General features: G+C 40.9%; 1 protein-coding gene across 2 annotated transcripts in view; it reads right to left on the reverse strand.

Annotated features, from left to right (window-relative positions):
• The window catches only part of LOC137649453 (alpha-ketoglutarate-dependent dioxygenase alkB homolog 6), a 67,876-nt gene extending 53,054 nt beyond the window's left edge, over nt 1–14,822 (reverse strand). Inside the window, exons 1-3 of one of the 2 annotated variants that reach the window (XM_068382445.1) lie at nt 14,555–14,822; nt 12,957–13,008; nt 1,063–1,239 (exon numbers count right to left, since the gene is read on the reverse strand). In XM_068382445.1, coding sequence (XP_068238546.1) covers nt 1,063–1,239; nt 12,957–12,986 — 207 coding nt within the window. In that variant the 5' untranslated portion in view covers nt 12,987–13,008; nt 14,555–14,822. Of the gene's footprint in view, nt 1–1,062; nt 1,240–12,956; nt 13,009–14,466 lie in introns of both variants that reach the window. The other variant, XM_068382439.1, reaches the window with a different exon arrangement.
• Nucleotides 14,823–19,066: the final 4,244 nt, after the last annotated feature.

The raw sequence follows: 19,066 nt of genomic DNA on the forward strand, positions 1-19,066 counted from the left end.
CGGTACCACATCAGACACTCGTGTCGACGCACCCTCCGCAACACTAAACACATTATCAACACTTGTCACAACACCGAGAGAGTCACGATTCTTCGGTACCACATCAGACACTGAAACACTTTCCACAGTTCCGATAGGCTCACGGTTTTTCAATACCTTTAACTCGGAAAAGATAGTATTTCTATCGGCTGCTAAGGACTCAACTTTCTCACCAAGAGACAAAATAGCAGTAAACATGTCCTTCATAGTAGGTTCCTGATCTACCACCACAGGGGAAGGAACAGGATTAGGAACAGGTAAATTAGGTAAGGTTCTATCCACAGATCGGGAAGAACTACGCCTAACTCTATCTCTCTCTAATCTCCTAACATAACGATCGAAAGTAACAAAATCATCATTAGTTAAGGAAAGACACTCATTACACCTATCATCTAATGAACAAAATTTACCCCTACATTTTACACAAATAGAATGAGGATCAATAGATCCTTTAGGAAGTCGTGTACGACAACCCTCACTAACACACCTACGCTGAGCAGGGGAGGATTCGGCCATTTTAAAAGCTAACGTGAGAGACCGACAAGCAAAAAGTAAGGGAAAAAACAATAAAGAAAATCTCAAACAAAAAGATTTCAAGATAAGAACCAAGGAAAATTAATCAACGATAGCTTAAACTCAAAAAAGAACGTTGTACATCACCAAACAACTTCCCAAGAGAGTAAAAACACGAGAGCGAACTTCTATATGTCAGTCAGCTATGACGGCAGAGAGAAGAACTGGAGTTGGTGTGTAGTTCCACCTGTTCTACCGCTAGGGTGCGGTTGGTACACCTGGTGTATCTTCGATAGCGCGAGATTTGAATTTCTGCCCTGGCGTCAGGGACTTCAGCTCTTTTATATAACCAGCTCTTTTATATAACCAGCGGGTAAGTTTTATATTTAAAATCTACATGTTACTAGTACCAAGCCATAATAGCTTTCATTTCTTTTATAAATGAAACTTTTCAAAAACTACAAAATTGTACCTTAGATATGTATTCCCTGTACATGTTTCAAAACCTACCAAAGGAATATCCTCTGTCACCATTCCCTTGGGATGAGGAAGTCCACCCCAATTTTGAAGTCTTCGATGGGATAATTCTTTCCATTTTGGCTTTGGGGATGAATAAATATTACCCAGAAGTTGCTTTTCCTCTTCTTCGGTGATGAAGTTTGGAATGTAGTATGCACACTCGGGTGCCTAATGTAAAAATAAGAGCATAAGTACAGTAAAGTATTACGAAATCACAAATTTTACAACTAATTTGTATGCTTCCTAATTATGCAAACCTAAATTCCTTAATAGGATTAGTGTATGACCTCAGCAAAGCTGGAACAACATTTAAAATTTAATAAGGCGGTTATAACTACAGTACCGACAGGTAGCAGGGTTCAGCAAGACTAGCACTTTTTACTTTTTGGCCTTGAACAGGCAGCATTATTGATGCATGAAGTGTAACTTTCCTGGGAATTGTCAGAGCACCTGTCCTGTACATGAGCAAAATCAACAACTTCTACCTACCTCTGAACAGTCTGTCCATAGGGATACCAGAGGCAGTAGGTAAGGTCTACACCTGGAATAAATGTTAGTCGGTCACAGGAGAGATACGTTGTTTGGATGTATTTGTAGCTACTATAAGAAATTGGTTTAAATACATTCTATCCATCCCTCCCCTCACCTGAGAGGATAGGGGAGATACTTCCTAATGCATGCTACTGTAAAGGAAGGTGGCTAAGTTAGCAAGCTCACCTGCATCTGACGTCTGGTCCAGCTCATAGCAACCACGAAAGAAGGGTAGAAGGCCAGTCATTCTACCTTTCATTCTAGGCTTAAGCGAGCTAGGCTGGATGCATAGCCTGTTGAGTAGCCACCACAGAATCAAAGGTAAAGGTACCCAAGGACTTGTACATGCAGTATACTCCTGCAGGTAGTGGGAGGTAAAAGATGTCTAACATAGCAGACTCCTGTCTTAATACCTGGGTCACTGACGAGTTCTTGCCAAGTGCTAAGGAGGACCCGATATCCCTAATTAAGTGAACCCTTGCCAGAGTTGCACCTCCAACCCCATCACTGGTTGAGGTATAGGCACAAATAATGGTCTCACAAAACTAGAAAGAAATGGTGTTCTTGGAGCTTCGGATTGAAGCAATGTGGTGCCACCGCAGGACAAAAGGGTCAGTCATTCTGATGTCCTATTGGCATCTCCTGAGAAAAGATGGATAAGGACTTGAACCTAGCAGCAGGCTCCTGTGTCTTGGCCACAAACACAGAAACAAATTAAAGGAGACCTTCCATCCTTCAGAATGACTAGTGACATAAGAGATACCAAACGCTTGGCAACTTACTTCGCCAAAATTAAGGTAAGCCGAAAGACCATCTATAGAGTCAAATCTTTATCTGATGCTTATCTCAAAGGCTTATACAGGGCACACATAAGAGACTTGAGAACACGGGTCACATCCCAATATGGGGCCTGAGGTCCCTGGGTGGACATGACTGCTCGAAACTCATGACCATAGATAACTCCTACAAGAAGCAGAGGTCTAAAATGGAAGTCTGTGCTCACGGTTGAGTGGTAGTCTTTCCCAGCCGCAACCGAGAGGCAGTTCTATTGGTGGATTTATGGACGAGGAAGTCTACAATCTGACCTGGAGTTGCTCTGATCAGGGAAGTACCCCTTCAACGACACTGGAGGGGACCATTATAGGTACCCAAACATCTCCTGAGCAGTCTCTAACAAAAAAAAAAAACTTTCACTCACAGGGAATCCTATAAACTCTAACCATGGAATGCAAATCACTTCATTGACTGGAGGTACTGTACCTCTGAAGGTGTGGCTGAAAAGTGTGTTCCATGGGGTAGTTCTTTTGGGAGCATGACTAGACGTGCTAACAGATTAGGATTCCACTCGTCATGTGGTCATCTCGGAGCCACAAGTCATCATGAAACCTGGTGTGATCAATCAGTTGATCAGTTGGCAAACCAGGTGTCCAGGTGATCCCATAGATGTTTGACAACATCCTCAAATATTTGCCATAGGTCTGAAATAGGGAAATAGAACGCTGGGAGATTTCTGTTTAACAGTGTGGCAAACAGGTCGATTGCCAGTGATCCCCAAAGAGCAAGAAGCATTTCTGCTGCATGAGAATGAAAGTACTGTTTCAAAACTATAACCTGCCACTGGTAACTCCGCATATTTGCTAGTGCATTCCTCTTCCCTGGAATGAATTTCATTGATGGCTCTACAGTGTTGTCCACTGCCCAGATGTGTACCTGTTTCAACAACTTGCAAAGACTGTACAAGACAGTCTCTCCTTCCTTGTTGACATCTGCTATGACAGTAGTGTTGTTGCTCATCAGCACTACTGAGTGCCTTATCAAACTCTATTGGTAAGCTTGTAGTGCTTGGAATGCTGCTCACATTTCCAACGACATGATAGGCACAACATCCCTGAAATTATTTGGACACTCAGGTAGGCCCTCCATCCTCCCTTGAATGCATCTGAGAACAGAAGCATATCTGGAGGTGGGGAGTTGAATACAACTTCCTTGGTGAGGTTTTTTGTTGTTCAGTTACAAGGAAATATTGTTCCGTACCTTCAGCTCCACTGGAACAAGACGGGAAGGAAGATCGCTGGCTGCCAACCAGTGACGCTTCAGACACTACTGAAGTGATTGCTGATTGAGACGACCAAGTGAAATGAGTTACTACGAGAAAAAATGTTCTAGAACACACTTCTACAGCCTAGTTAGGAGTGCTCTCTTGAACAATAATGGTTCCACAACCTCCCCAAGCTTGCTGATGCAATCTTCTGAAGGGAAGACTGGATACTGCTGTCTCAGCATGCCAAGATACTTTATCTTTTGCTTGGGCATGAGACTCTACTTTTACTATTTCTCATGATTTCCAAATCGCGTCAAAAGGAAAGTAGTCAATCTTCAACCTGAAGCAACTGCCAGTTGTCGAGATACTTCAACACACATATCATGATCAAATAGGGTCAAATTGAGACCTGAGTGAACACTCCTGTAAACACTTGAGGAGAGGCAGACAGTCCAAAGTCCGGGACTTTGAACTAGTACATTACTACCCAATGAAAAGGCAAAGGTAATTTCTATAGAACTGAAGGAAGAGTGTTTGGACATACATACAGTATCCTTTAGATCCATCCCTTCCTCTCTTCGACGAGATGTATCTTGTTCAATGGTGATTTTGGAAGGAAACTCTGGAATGCCATTGGAGGGCAAGTAAAGGAAGATCAAAGATCTTTGAAGGGTAGGTGGTATCTCTCCTGAAGAACTTCTACAATCCACTGCTCTGCTCCATGTTGCTGCTACTTTGGCAGATGGCATGACAGGCATCCCATACTTGCGACAGGTAGAGGAAGGGACTGCCAACTTTAGTGTCTCGTTCTTGCATTGGCCAAGCTTGGTACAAAAGAGTGGAGAACTATCCACAGCTTTTGTAGAGGAATAAGCAACTGGAGATCCCCAAAAGTCTTTGGAGGCAGCTGAAGCTTTTTTCACAGCTGATACTGACTACATGGCATAGTCTCCCCATATCAAGGCATATCAAGAGTGTGGACTCTTGATAGTAGCCTCACAATGGGAGTCATGGCTAACCTTCCTCTTCGATGTCTCTTTCCTTCTAAGGAAAGAGATATAGCTTCCAGCACAGAGGCATTTCCTTGTCCAACTTTCCTGGAAAATTGGGAAACATCTGCGTCCCTCCTTTTTAGAACTCCGGTAAATCAGCGGTCACCAAAAAAAAAAAAAAAATGATATTTTGATTATAAAATAAATTTTTGAATATACTTACCCGGTGAATATATAATAGCTGACGTCTCCGACGGCTCGACAGATTCCAAAAACTCGCGAGCGATCGGCATGAAGGTTGCGGGTGTGCCCACCAGCGCCGACTATCGGCCAGATACCGCATATACTTGTAAACAGCTCCAGTTCTTCTCAGTCCCCTAGGTCTCTATCGGGGAGGAAGGGAGGGCCTTTAATTTATATATTCACCGGGTAAGTATATTCAAAAATTTATTTTATAATCAACATATCATTTTTAAATATGAAACTTAGCCGGTGAATATATAATAGCTGATTCACACCCATGGTGGTGGGTAGAGACCAGTATTAATACAATAAAGGCGTATATGCTTAGAGTTTTTGACAGTTATATCATAACAAAACCCAAATAAATATAGGTACCTGGTAAGGAAGCCGACTCTGACGATTACTCTGCCTTGTTAGTCCGCTTTCCTCACGAAGCCCAGCCATCCTCTCAGGATGCTGAAAGACTCCCAGGAGCTGTTATATCCAGGGCGACAACCCATACAACAGGACCTCATCAAAACCCTTAATCTGGGCGCTCTCAAGAAATGACATTTGACCACCCGCCAAATCAAAAAGGATTGCAAAGGCTTCTTAGCCTTCCGTACAACCCAAAACCAGATTAAAAACATTTCAAGAGAAGATTAAAAGGATATTGGAATTAAGGGAATGTAGTGGTAGAACCCTCACCCACTACTGCACTCGCTGCAACGAATGGACCCAGTGTGTAGCAGTCCTCATAAAGAGTCTGGACGTCTTTTAAGTAAAATGAAGCGAACACCGACTTGCTCCTCCAAAAGGTCGCGTCCATAATACTTCGTAGAGATCTGTTTTGCTTAAAGGCCACGGAAGTTGCTATAGCTCTTACTTCGTGCGTCTTGACCTTAAGCAAGCAACGATCTTTTTCACTCAAGTGAGAATGAGCCTCTCGGATTAAAAATCTAATAAAATACGATAAAGCATTTTTAGACATAGGCAATGAGGGCTTCTTAACTGAGCACCATAAGGCCTCAGATCCACCTCGTAAGGATCTGGTACGAGCTAAATAAAACTTAAGAGCTCTAACTGGGCACAGTACTCTTTCAAGCTCGTTGCCTACGATCTCTGATAGGCAAGGTATATCAAAAGATTTAGGCCAAGGACGAGAAGGCAGTTCATTTTTGGCCAAGAAACCAAGCTGAAGCGAACATGTGGCTTTATCTGTAGAAAAGCCGATGTTTTTACTAAAGGCATGGATCTCACTGACCCTTTTAGCCGAAGCCAAGCACACTAAGAAAAGCGTCTTGAGGGTGAGATCCTTCAGGGAGGCTGAATGTAATGGCTCAAACCTGTCGGACATTAGGAACCTTAGGACCACGTCTAAGTTCCATCCAGGAGTTGCCATACGACGCTCCTTAGAGGTCTCGAAGGACTTAAGGAGATCTTGGAGATCTTTATTATTGGACAGATCTAAGCCTCTATGTCTGAACACAGAAGCCAACATGCTCCTGTAGCCCTTAATAGTGGGAGCAGAGAGGGAGTGAACATTTCTCAGATGCAGGAGAAAGTCTGCAATTTGGGCTACAGAGGTACTGGAAGAGGAAATGGATGATGACTTGCACCAGTCTCTAAAGACTTCCCACTTCGACTGGTAGACCTTGATGGTAGATGCTCTCCTAGCTCTCGCAATCGCTCTGGCTGCCTCCTTCGAAAATCCTCGAGCTCTTGAGAGTCTTTCGATAGTCTGAAGGCAGTCAGACGAAGCGCGGGGAGGCTTTGATGAAGACTCCTTACGTGGGGCTGCCGTAAGAGATCCATCCTTAAAGGTAGACTCCTTGGAACGTCTACCAGCCATTGAAGTACCTCTGTGAACCACTCTCTCGCGGGCCAGAGTGGAGCAACCAATGTCAACCTGGTCCCTTCGTGAGAGGTGAACTTCTGCAGCACCTTGTCTAGGATCTTGAAAGGTGGAAAGGCATAAACGTCCAGGTGAGACCAGTCCAGCAGGAAAGCGTCTATGTGGGCTGCCTCTGGATCTGGAACTGGAAAGCAGTAAGTCGAGAGCCTCTTTGTCAGAGAAGTCGCAAAAAGATCTATGGTGGGTTGACCCCATGTCATCCATAGCTTCTCGCACACAGTCTTATGCAACGTCCACTCCATGGAGATGACTTGTCCTCTTCTGCTGAGGCCGTCCGCCAAGACATTCATTTTCCTTGCACAAATCTCGCCAAAGGAGAGATGATACTTGCCTTAAATGGAGTTCCTTCTGATCCGTGGATCAAAGACCCGAGCATTCCAGACTGTCCAGTGGAGCTCCCTAACCCAAATCCGATGCATCTGAAAACAACACATGGTTTGGGTTCTTGATCGCAAGAGAAAGACCTTCTCGAAGTCTGATGTTGCTGTCCCACCAAGTCAGACATGTCTAGACTGAGTTGGAGATTGGGAAAGAGATACTCTCTAAGCCCTTCTCCTTGTTCCAATGGTTTAGGTGAAATTGGAAAGGGCATAGGTTGAGTCTCCCCAGAGAGATAAACTACTTCAGCGATGAAAGAGTTCCCACGAGGCTAGTTCAAACTCTTACAGAGCAACTGTTTTTCTCTTGCAAGTGAAGGACTTTTAACAGAGCTTGTTCCATTCTTGCGGGAGACGAAAAGGCCCGAAAAATCAGACACTGTATCTCCATTCCCAAATAAAGAATAGTCTGGGATGGGGTACTGTAAGTTACGACTTCTCTACGTTCACTATGAGACCTAGCTCCTTGGTTAGGTCTAATGTCCATTCGAGGCTCTCCAGACAGCGATATAATGACGACGCCCTGATTAGCCAGTCGTCAAAATAAAGGGAGGCTCTGAATCCTCAAAAAATGTAGAAAGTTTGCTACATTTTGCAAGGGCCTTGTAAAAACAAGAGGAGCAGGAATGAGGTCGAAGTACAGTGCTCGACATTGGTACATTACTTTCCCGTCCACAAACCTCAGATGTTGTTGAAAGTTTGGATGAATCGGGATGTGGAAGTATGCATCCTGAAGGTCGAGAGAGACCATCCAGTCGCCTTCCCTTAATGCTGCCAAGACAGATTTGGTAGTCTTCATCGTGAAGTTTGTCTTGACAATGAACACATTGAGCGCACTTACATCTTAAGTACTCCTGCAGTGAACGTGGCTGCCAGATCATTGGAGCCATCCCTGATAGCCTTGTTCCTGCAGAGAACGTGGCTGTCAGATCATTGGAGCCATCCCTGATAGCCTTGTTCATGCATGACATAATTGTACAGCAAAACTTCAAACGCTCGAAAAACTCCTAACAGGAGATGGTCTAGCTCTGAAGCCGACCATAAAATCTTGGAGCGTCTCATGGCCAGGCGACGGGGAGAGTCTATGAGGCTTGAGAAGTCTCCCTGGGCAGAGGCAGGAACTCCCAAGCCGAGAACTTCTCCCGTGTCATACCAGACGCTCGCTCTATAAGCCAGTTTAAAAGGAGGGAAAGCAAAGGCTGTCTCCCCCAAACTCCTCCTGGTGATCAACCAGTCGCCTAGCAAACGTAAAGCTCTCTTAGAAGAGTGAGAGAGCACTAGCTTAGAAAACAACGGCTTCGAAGTAGCTAGGCCTAGTGTAAACTCTGACGAAGGCGAACGAGGAGCAGCAGTTACAAAATGGTCCGGACAAAGATCCTTAAAAATCAGCATGATTTTTTTAAAGTCCATAGAGGGCTGAGCAGCTTTAGGCTCCTCTCCGTCTGACAAAGTCCCCAAAGGAATATCAGTAGGAGGGGGATCAGCAACTTCCTCATCTGAAGGAACCTCGTCCGACAATTGCCGAGTCTCATGAAAAGGAGAGACCTGCCGCGGTGGCAATGCTTGACAGGCAAGTCCACACGCAAAGGAGCAGCAGTAGCAGTCAAGGAAGCGACGTCATGTCGCTGCTGAAAGGACTGACCAGCAACAACAACAGGAGTTGATGGACGCTCGACGTCAAGTCGAGACTGCCTTGACTGCCTAAACTGAGCAGTCAAAACAACCCTTGACTGCGGTGCTTGACGCTCAACGTCAAAACAAGGCAACTGAGCTGGTTGGCGAACGTCCTGAACGTCAACACGAGACTGCGGCAGCGGCTGAACGTCAACACGAGGCTGCGGCAGCGGCTGAAAGTCAACACGGGACTGCAGCGAGTGAGGATCCAAGTCACGTGACTGACGTGACAAACTACCGACATCACGTTTCATAACGTCAAAAGGACGAGTAAAAGCTCGTTTGGGCGGTTGACGGCCAGAGTCTCGTTTAGCGTAACGGCGACTCGAAAGCAAAGGTTCATCGTGAACCTGCTCAACGTCATACTTCTCCATAAGGGAGGCAAGCTTAGTCTGCATGCCCTGCAGGACAACCCATTTAGGATCAACGGGAGTCGGAACGGGCCGAGACGACGGTAACGTCTGTGTTGGCAAAACATTGCCTTTACCGCGACCCTCGGACCACGTGTTACGCTTGCGTTTAATAGGCGAACCGTCTTCCGACGACTGCAAAGGGTCAGAGCTGTCCCCATGGCTACAGCCAGGACGCTGGACCTGTCCTGAAGGGACTGACTTTCGCTTAAAGGGTCTAGAAACCTTGCGCCAAGGTTTCTTTTGCGAAAAGTCTTCGGATGACGAGGAGAAACTTTGTCTCTCCTGTCTTATGGCAAGGACGTGCTTGCCGAGCAACGTCTGATACCTTTGAGGGAACGTCTGTTCGTTGGTTTACACTCCTCACTCCCTTAGGTCCTACGACATTCCTTCTCCCTGGTGCATGGGAGCCTGAAAGAGGTCTTGGACTAGGCAAGTGACAAGCACGAACAAACGAACCCTCCGCAACACAGCACATGTTTTCTAGCACTCACTTCACTGATATCGTATTTTTCAATAATTTCACATTAGGCATGAATAAAACTGATATCTACCTGAAGCACGCAATTCTCCCTTACATCAAAAGGTTATAATTGCCAAATGAGTCGTATAATGTAAACACATTAGTACAAAATGAAACACACATGCAAAAATCAAAAAAACATATACATATATATCGAATAAAACGGAAATATATAAAGTTAAAAAGGATCAGTGACTGGGGAGGAGCTAAACTCTAGTTCACTAAAGACTACGTTTTCAATCTCTCACCGTACAGTGCCTTGGGACGAGAATAAAAACTAAAAACGTTTTATCCTTTCTCCCCGTACAGAGACTTGGGACGAGTAAAAAACTGAATCGAGAACAACGTTACTCGCTCCCAAACTCCTTACTTGGGACGAGAATAAAGATCGGATCATTCTCTCTTTCTCTCTCTCTCTCCGTCTCTCTCTCTTGTCACACACAAGAGAATTGCCCACTCACCCTTCGTCAATAAACAGGTTATTTGACCAAAGGAAAAAACTGAAAGGACTAAGAAATTGAAAATTAACAAGTTCCTTTAAATTAGTATTTAAAACACTTCAGTTTGAAAGAAGAATGAACAAAACGTCAAAATCGATTTACTCTTTCTGCAAAGTGAAACCGTGATTCTCTCTTTCTCTATCGTAATGATAGAGCGCAAACTGCGTAGCATAAATAAACCAAACGTTAGTTCATCTTTGAAAAAACAGCACGAAGACTATTCAAAGAATATCTTTCTTAAAATATTTTCTAAAAAATATTCATTTCATAACTCTTACAGAGCAAATGATTTAAACTTAACGAAAATAAAAGTTGAATGGGCTCAACGTTGTATAACTTCGGTTTCCAAGTTAGGACCGCCTACATCTCGGACTAGGGGAGGAATAGGTAAAGGCCGCATATAAACAAAACATAAAATTTATCTTGATGTTTAGTATAAATGGAAAGCTAATCGAAGAGGCCTAATAAAGGCGGGTGAGATATAAAATATATAGAGGAAAATCTATAATTATCAACAATAATTTATAACGTGATAAAATAATTACTAAAAGCCTAAAACACACTTCCGTACACTGAGGGAAGGGTCGGCCATCTTTACTCTATGGAAAAACCAGAGATAAAAAAGCAAGGGCAAAACACTTTTACTCTCCTTTCAAAAGCATTTCTTTTGAGGATAGTATTGAATAATCCAACACGGCGAAAGCAATAAAACCAAAACCAAGTACTTCATCAATTCGGTAGAAAACTCGAGGTCATAAAGCGAGTGGAATCGACTTGTCGATGAAACCGACAGAGAAGAACTGGAGCTGTTTACAAGTATATGCGGTATCTGGCCGATAGTCGGCGCTGGTGGGCACACCCGCAACCTTCATGGCGATCGCTCGCGAGTTTTTGGAATCTGTCGAGCCGTCGGAGACGTCAGCTATTATATATTCACCGGCTAAGTTTAATATTTAAAAAAGACAGCTTATTGAACTGGCTGACAGTAAAGGGAAATTTAATTTTGTCTGATCGTGGTGCTTTAAACTGAAAAATCAAAATTAGAGTTTAGTCTGATTAAACAAATTTCTTATCATCATGCGATGGTAATTCTAAAATGCTTTCTTTTAAAAACAAGTGCAAATTTTTTCGTTCACAAATAATGATCATGATTCCAGATCATGGTAAAAGGAAAGCAGTCTGTCTTGACCCAGTAGCAAGTGCCTCTCAGAGGAGGCCAGGATCAGCCAGTAGTCGAGATACCTCAAAAGATGTATCCAATTCAAGAATTCAAGTGGGGACCAAGCTAAGCTAAGGACAGAGTGAGCACTCCCTCGCTGATGGAAGTTTACACAGTACTTTCCATCTCTGTGCTGAACGAAGTTTGATAAACAAACGTATCCAGCAAAGAGAGATCAATGACTGGTCTCAAACCCCCCATCGACTTTGCCACCAGGAATATTTGACTATAGAAACCCAGAGAACGATTTCAAGCACATTCTTCTCCTCCATCGCTTTCAGCTCTGCTACCAAGGCTAGAACTTTCAACTATTTCGTAGGTTAACTCTAGAATGCTAACTTAGTGCAAATGAGGGGAAGACAATTGTCTATGAAGGGCAGATGGTATCCATCCTGAAGGACTCCTACCACTTACTGCTTTACTCCACATAGCTGTAGGTTGCCCAATGACTTACAAGCACCGAGTGGGGTCCTGGATGGTCACCTATTTCTGTACCTATTATACAAGTGCATGGGAACTTCCTGGTGCATGGACTGGCTGTGTGAGGAAGATACATATGACAGATAATCTCGTTTCCGCACATGTAAGCATGTGAGAGCAGCCATGGTGACCTGGGGATAATGAGGAGAATGATTGTGTTACCAATCACGATAGGATTGATCACCACACAGTAACATGGTAAACGGTCATGATACAAATAATCAGGCGTAGACCAATCTTAAGGCAAAAGCAGGAGTATTACCTTCATTAGGGGAAGGTGATACTTATGGTTTCCATAAGTACAGTAACACTAAGATAGCGAGTCAAGGTCTCCTTCTCACAGAAGATTTCTCCAGAGAACCCAGCCCTAGAGGAATCCAAGGGAGACACAGCAGGCCGAGCAGAGCCAGATGGAAAGGAGCTGTAGAATTTTTTAAGAATCAGGTTAGGCGTTTCCACATCTTATACCAAAAAATCTCTCTTAGACTTCTTCCTCTTTTTGGAGAACTCCACCCACTGTAGAGGAGGCTACCAGCACTCATCACAAGGTAATGACTGCAAATAGTCATGCTCACGGCAAAAAGCACAAAGCAGGTAAGGATCAACACCATGTGTTGACATAATCCCACCCCATTTTCGCCCAGGTTTACCAAGACACACTCGTATATCAGAGCATTTCTCCATTCATTGCACAGATAAAATGAAAAGGATTCATATAGCCAAAGGAAGCAGCATGAGTACATCAGTACAACCTGCGACCTAAGTCAAAAGTGACAGTCTAGTAGACTGCCGTGTGCGGGGGTTACCCGCCACTTGCCAGTAGCTATAACTACCTTGTTAAAACTTTAACAGCCATTCAAGCTTTACTGATGTCATGCTCTTACTAAATGATCATGGTCTATATTCACATAGGAGTGAATTAATCCCAGTTATAAGTAAATTTAAAAATTATTATTTGATTACCAAACCCAACATACAATTGCACTACAGTATTTACTTACATTAGAAATTTTGTACTCTGTCAGATCCATCCAACGCTGTTATAACACACTACTATAAAAAGGAGAAAAATATACATAATGAGAGCCAATAAAATTTTCATTTATTCTACAGGTAAAAGTGTAAATCTTTGTCAACTTTGGCTCACTAGAAATGTTTTAGCTTGATCTGTCATATATATATATATATATATATATATATATATATATATATATATATATATATATATATATATATGTGTGTGTGTGTGTGTGTGTGTGTGTGTGTTTTCAACTGAAGAAGCTTAACATTGAATATCAAACATATCACACTGATTACAAATTCTAATGGTGTACAAAGAATGAACAACCTCAATAAAACACAATAATCCCATTTTTATCTCTAACTTGACCATTAAATCGTTCAAAAATAGATTCATCATCCTTGGGACACCTTGTACGATGACTGCAGGCTAAGTTGTTCAATCACTGTGGGTCAAATTGTCTTAAGTTTGAATTAAGTTCATTGGGACAGGGTAACCTAAGAACATGGTAGTGTAAGGGGGTCGACCCTGGCAGATTTGCACCCACTCACAGGGGTGCCCTTTTAGCTCAGAAAAGTTTCCTATCACTGATTGGTTGGACAAGATGACTCTAACCAATCAGAGATCAGGAATCCCAACTTACCAGGGTGGTATTATTTTACTGTATTACAGGGCAATGTAACCTAGGAAAAAAACTACTTTTTCTTATAGAAAAAATTACGCTCTCTTCGAAAATGACACTCGTTTCCGTCGCAAATTAATAGTTTCAGAAGTAAACATATATATATATATATATATATCTATATCCTACGATAATGGGGGACCACCAGTGGGAACTCGGGGTTTCGGGCATTATATTGGGTTTGTGACCTGGGAACTTCTAGGTTAGGTTAGGTGGGTTTGTTAGGTTCTGTAACCTTTTTGTACTTTTTTATACATTGTGTAAAGGTTATATGGAAAAATTCTTTAAAATGCACGATAATATTACCGTAGCGTTGCTAACGTTAGCAATGCCACTGTAACGTTGGTAACGCTGTGTATCACCGTAACGTTGATAACGCTGTGTATCATTGGTAACGTTGCTAGTGTTATCGTTTGCAGTACATACGTGAGTGAAGTGACACGGAATTTAAACAAGACATTATATATATGCATTTCAACGAAATATATATAATAAAAGACACTACATTTAGACATTTTAACAGAAAATATATATTTTCCTGTGGAAAATAACGTGATTTACCCAGTTTTCACCTTCATTTCATCCGTAATAACAGCAACCAGTTCGAATTGGTTGTTCTGTTGGTGTGCGGTTGAAATGAAGGTCAAATTCGGTCAATTCACGTTATTTACTACAGGAAAACACTTATTTTCTGTTCGAAATGAGAATCTGTAATACAGTAAAACTTTACCAAAAGGGCACCCCCTGCGAATCAGTGCAAATGCGCCTCATTAAAAAAATTTAGTTTAGGTTAGGTTAGGTGGGAAACCTTAGATTAGGTGGTGTTCTTGTCTGTTTCCTCTTATAAAATGTTGTTTTAGTTAGTCCCAACGAACTGCAAAGGCTCCCTGACTCGCCTTTATTGCACTCTTGTGTTTGGAGTCCCGAGTTGATAGACTACCGGCCAGCTGTTTAATTTGTTTCACATTGATTCCCTGTCTGTGAACCAGACAGTAAAGGTATTTTTTTTATGATTATATCCTTGAATTCCTGCAATTTTGATGCTTAATCTGTTTTATTTTTGGAGATCTTCAGTCCAGTCCCGCCCAGTATATACAGTAGTTGGGTTTGTGTATTTTCTAAATAGTGACTTTTTAGTAGTAGTAGTAAAGCAGGTTAATGTATGAAAGGGCTCCCTTTGTCTTCTAGCTTGCGTGTTACTTAGCGTCTTTGAGTTAGTTTTTTTATGGTACCTTATACTTTTATAAAGGCTTTCTTATTATCAATACTCTCTTTAGCTAGTCATTTATAGAAATAAATATTTATATAAATTCTATGTAAATACTCAAATAAAAATTTTCCGTTGGTGTGCAAGGATCCCCCATAATTCATATCTCTTCCTTTCCCCATATTCCCCACTTCCCTATTCTTATTGTTATTATTATTATTATTATTATTATTATATATATATATATATATATATATATATATATATATATATAGGCTATGTATATATTATTAAATGCTAAGCTACAACCCTAGTTGGAAAAGCAGGATGCTATAAGCCCAGGGGCCCCAACAGGAAAAATAGCCCAGTGAGGAAAGGAAATAAGGAAAGATAGAACATTTTAGGAATAGTAACAATATTAAAATAAATATTTCCTATTTAAACTATAAAAACTTTAACAGAACAAGAGGAAGAGAAACTGGATAGAAAAGTGTGCCCAAGTGTACCCTCAAGCAAGAGAACTCTAACCCAAGGCAGTGTAAGACCATGGTACAGAGGCTATGGCACTACCCAAGAATAGAGAACAATGGTTTGATTTTGGAGTGTCCTTCTCCTAGAAGAGCTGCTTACCATAGGTTTGCGCCACAATCCTCAGATAACTAAATATATGATACTTCAGTTTTTAGCCACACAGGAATTAACTACAAAGAAATAGATGAGTATTATCCTGTTTTGGGCGTTTCTCTGTATCACTAGTGGGGCATAATAACTGAAGTATCAATCAACTAAAACGTGAACATATTATATGGAATAATATATGGTTCATGTAATTGGCGTGAAATTAAAGTATCATAATTACCCATAATTTATATCACATTCGACAAATTGTCTCTTCTTTGTGGTGTCTCACTTTGCTCTCAAATAAATGCTTTCAAATAAACATTCTTGCAAGTTTATATGAAGGCTGAAGCTGACAAGAAGTAGCCTACATGCAGCACATGCTGATCACGAGGTTCAGTATCTTGATTATTTCTTTACTTTTAGATGAGCAACATCAGCTATGTAGTGAGCGGAGAGTGTTTTGAATTTAATCATTTATCGAAATAGATGACGTTACACTAAATTTTTAAATACATTGAACTCCCTGGGAGATGCCTTTTTGTAACAGCTGTCATTTATGAGACTGAGGAAGATGGGGAAGAATGTTGTTGAAAACATCCAGGAAGTGATGCATATATACTTGGAAACTCATAATTGATTTTCAATTGCCTGCAAATGATTACATCGTAAATAAAACAAAAAAGCTCCCACAAGTGATTACAAACAACACATGGTCAGTAACCCAACCTTAGTCTCCGAAAAGTAAACAATGCACCTAGACAATGGCAATGTTGTTCACGTTTTAGTTGATTGGTACTTCAGTTATTATGCCCCACTAGTGATACAGAGAAACGCCCAAAAAAGGGTAACACTCATCTATTTCTTTGTAGTTAATTCCTGTGTGGCTAAAAACTGAAGTATCATATATTTATATATTTAGTTATCTGAGGATTGTGATATTATTCCAGGTCTCTCTCTCTCCCCTCTCTCTCTCTCTCTCTCTCTCTCTCTCTCTCTCTCTCTCTCTCTCTCTCTCTCTCTCTCTCTCTCTTCCAAGAAGTATATACTGTAAACGTTGACTTGACAATAGCTGATTTAGCTTGACTATAAAGGGGGCCATATGGGGAGCGTGAAGCAGTTGATTGGTCCATCCCAATTCCCAAGAGCTTGTAGCGGCAGTGTCTGCATATGAGTGTGGGAGTCCCCCGCATGATCATGTACCATGAACCATGAATTTTGATGAGGGAAAACTTGATACAGAAAACACGCCTTGAATTTTACCTAAATAGTGTGGAACAAAACTTTATAAAATTTTGAGTACAAATTTGGAACTACGCCAATATAAATAGAAATTTGAAAGACTTAAGATTTTAGGTGTGATTCTCGACAGCAAATTTACTTTTGAGAAACACATTAGGTCCGCGTCTTCTTCAATTACCCAAAAAATTGGCCTATTGAGAAAGTCTTACAAGATTTTCGGTGATCAATCTATTCTGAAGAAGTGTTTTAATTCTTTCATTCTACCTTGTTTTGAGTATTGTTCTCCTGTCTGGTGTTCAGCTGCTGATTCTCATCTTAATTTGTTGGACAGAAACTTACGGTCTATTAAATTTCTTATTCCTGATCTAGATATTAATCTTTGGCACCATCGTTCAATTAGTTCATTATGCATGCTGCATAAGATTTTTCATAGCTCTGACCATCCTTTACATTCAGATCTCCCTGGACAATTCTATCCTGTTCGTAATACTAGGCAGGCAGTTAATTCTAATAGCCAGGCCTTCTCCATCATGAGGCTTAATACTACACAGTATTATAGAAGTTTTATTCCAGCTGTTACTAAGTTGTGGAATGATCTTCCTAATCGGGTGGTTGAATCAGTAGAACTTCAAAAGTTCAAAGTTGGAGCAAATGTTTTTATGTTGACCAGGCTGACATGGGTCTTTTTATAGTTTATATATGACATATCTGTTTTTGACGTTGTTAATAGTTTATATAGGACATATCTGTTTGACGTTGTCACTGTTTTTAGAATGATTTATTGTTAATTTATTCTCATCATTTATTCATTTCCTTGTTTCCTTTTCTCACTTAGTGGAGCCCTTGGGCTTGTAGCATCTTGCTTTTCCAACTAGGGTTGTAGCTTGGCTAGTAATAATAATAATAATAATAATAATAATAATAATAATAATAATAATAATAATAACAGAAAGAGAAAGAAACACAAAGACAGGGGTAAAAGGGTGGAGTGGGGTTGCGGAAAAAGTCAAGTTAGTAATCAGTGGAGATGTGGCACCAGTGGGGGAAATTGTTAAAGATCAGAAGCCCTCCCCTATCATCCATTTCTCGTTGCATTAAGTATAATGAAAATCTGTAGCTTTACATTTATCAGTTCCAACCTTCCAATAAGGGAGAATATTAACTTGCTATCAATTTTGTCAACATATTTGGTATTTCAAAAAAAATTCTTCAGATTTATGGCCCATAAATCTCAGTATAGATGCTTTGCACTTATCTAGCAGTAGGTAGAGTGCCTGCAAACATGTTTTACAACAGTTAGGAACCTGGAACCAAAAATAGTACATACCTAATGTATTCCGCCAACTTTCTGCAAGGATTTTGCAACATATCTACTTTTCTGTCTTGGCTTCATATATATTGTAATCAATACTATCTTTATAAATACAAAGTTAATGTCCATTCTATTATTTACGTAGCAAAGTATTACAGAAAGCAACAAAACTACATACTTCTCGATAATTTTATTAAAAGAAGAAAAAATTATAGTAACTACCATAAATACTTTTATTGAGCTATAAGTAAGATCTTTCTTTGAAAAACCTACGGAAGAGAATTTTTGTATCATGTGAACATAATTTAAACATGCAACACATGAAGAAAAGCAGTTCCGTATTTACTAACTTCGCTGACGTGTTTGTCTTTATTACAGCTCCAACTTATTTTCTGTCATACAGATTATTTTGTATGCCTACTAACAATCATAACATGATATCAGCAGTATGAAAACACCATTAAACACACTACACTCTGCCACGACCTACGGATGCTCTATTTGCATCGGAAGTTGACGTCTCTGACAAGATTAACCTTTGAGTCTATCACTTAGAATTCACTAACGCAAAACAGAAAGGCGAAGAAACTATTTGCCTGTTCCATCGCATTGCCAAGAATTAATGAATGATTGTTGATTATGTGGCATCATAACATCAATGGTCACTGATGCCGATGGGAGTATAATTAATAACGAATGGTTAATTCAAGAAAAAAAAGTCAGAAAAGAATAAAGACATTTATAATAAAACATTCAAAGCTTTATATATCATTTAAAAACGAATGAGAAGGCCAGTTTCAGATATAAACTTGAAAAGGCCACTGGCATTATATAAAACGTCTCCTCCAGGAATTTTGAGGAGGTACCTGCCATCCTCATTACGAGCTTCAGAGAGGAATAGTTCTCTGATATCCCCAAGACTAGGCCATTCAGCAAGTAAATGCCTAACAGTCAGGGGAACCAAACAATCATCACAAAATGGCTGACATATTCCACTTGTCAGGAACTCTTGAGTCATACGTGTGTGGC

Source organism: Palaemon carinicauda, chromosome 1 (assembly GCF_036898095.1).
Source record: "Palaemon carinicauda isolate YSFRI2023 chromosome 1, ASM3689809v2, whole genome shotgun sequence".
Lineage (NCBI taxonomy): Eukaryota > Metazoa > Arthropoda > Malacostraca > Decapoda > Palaemonidae > Palaemon > Palaemon carinicauda.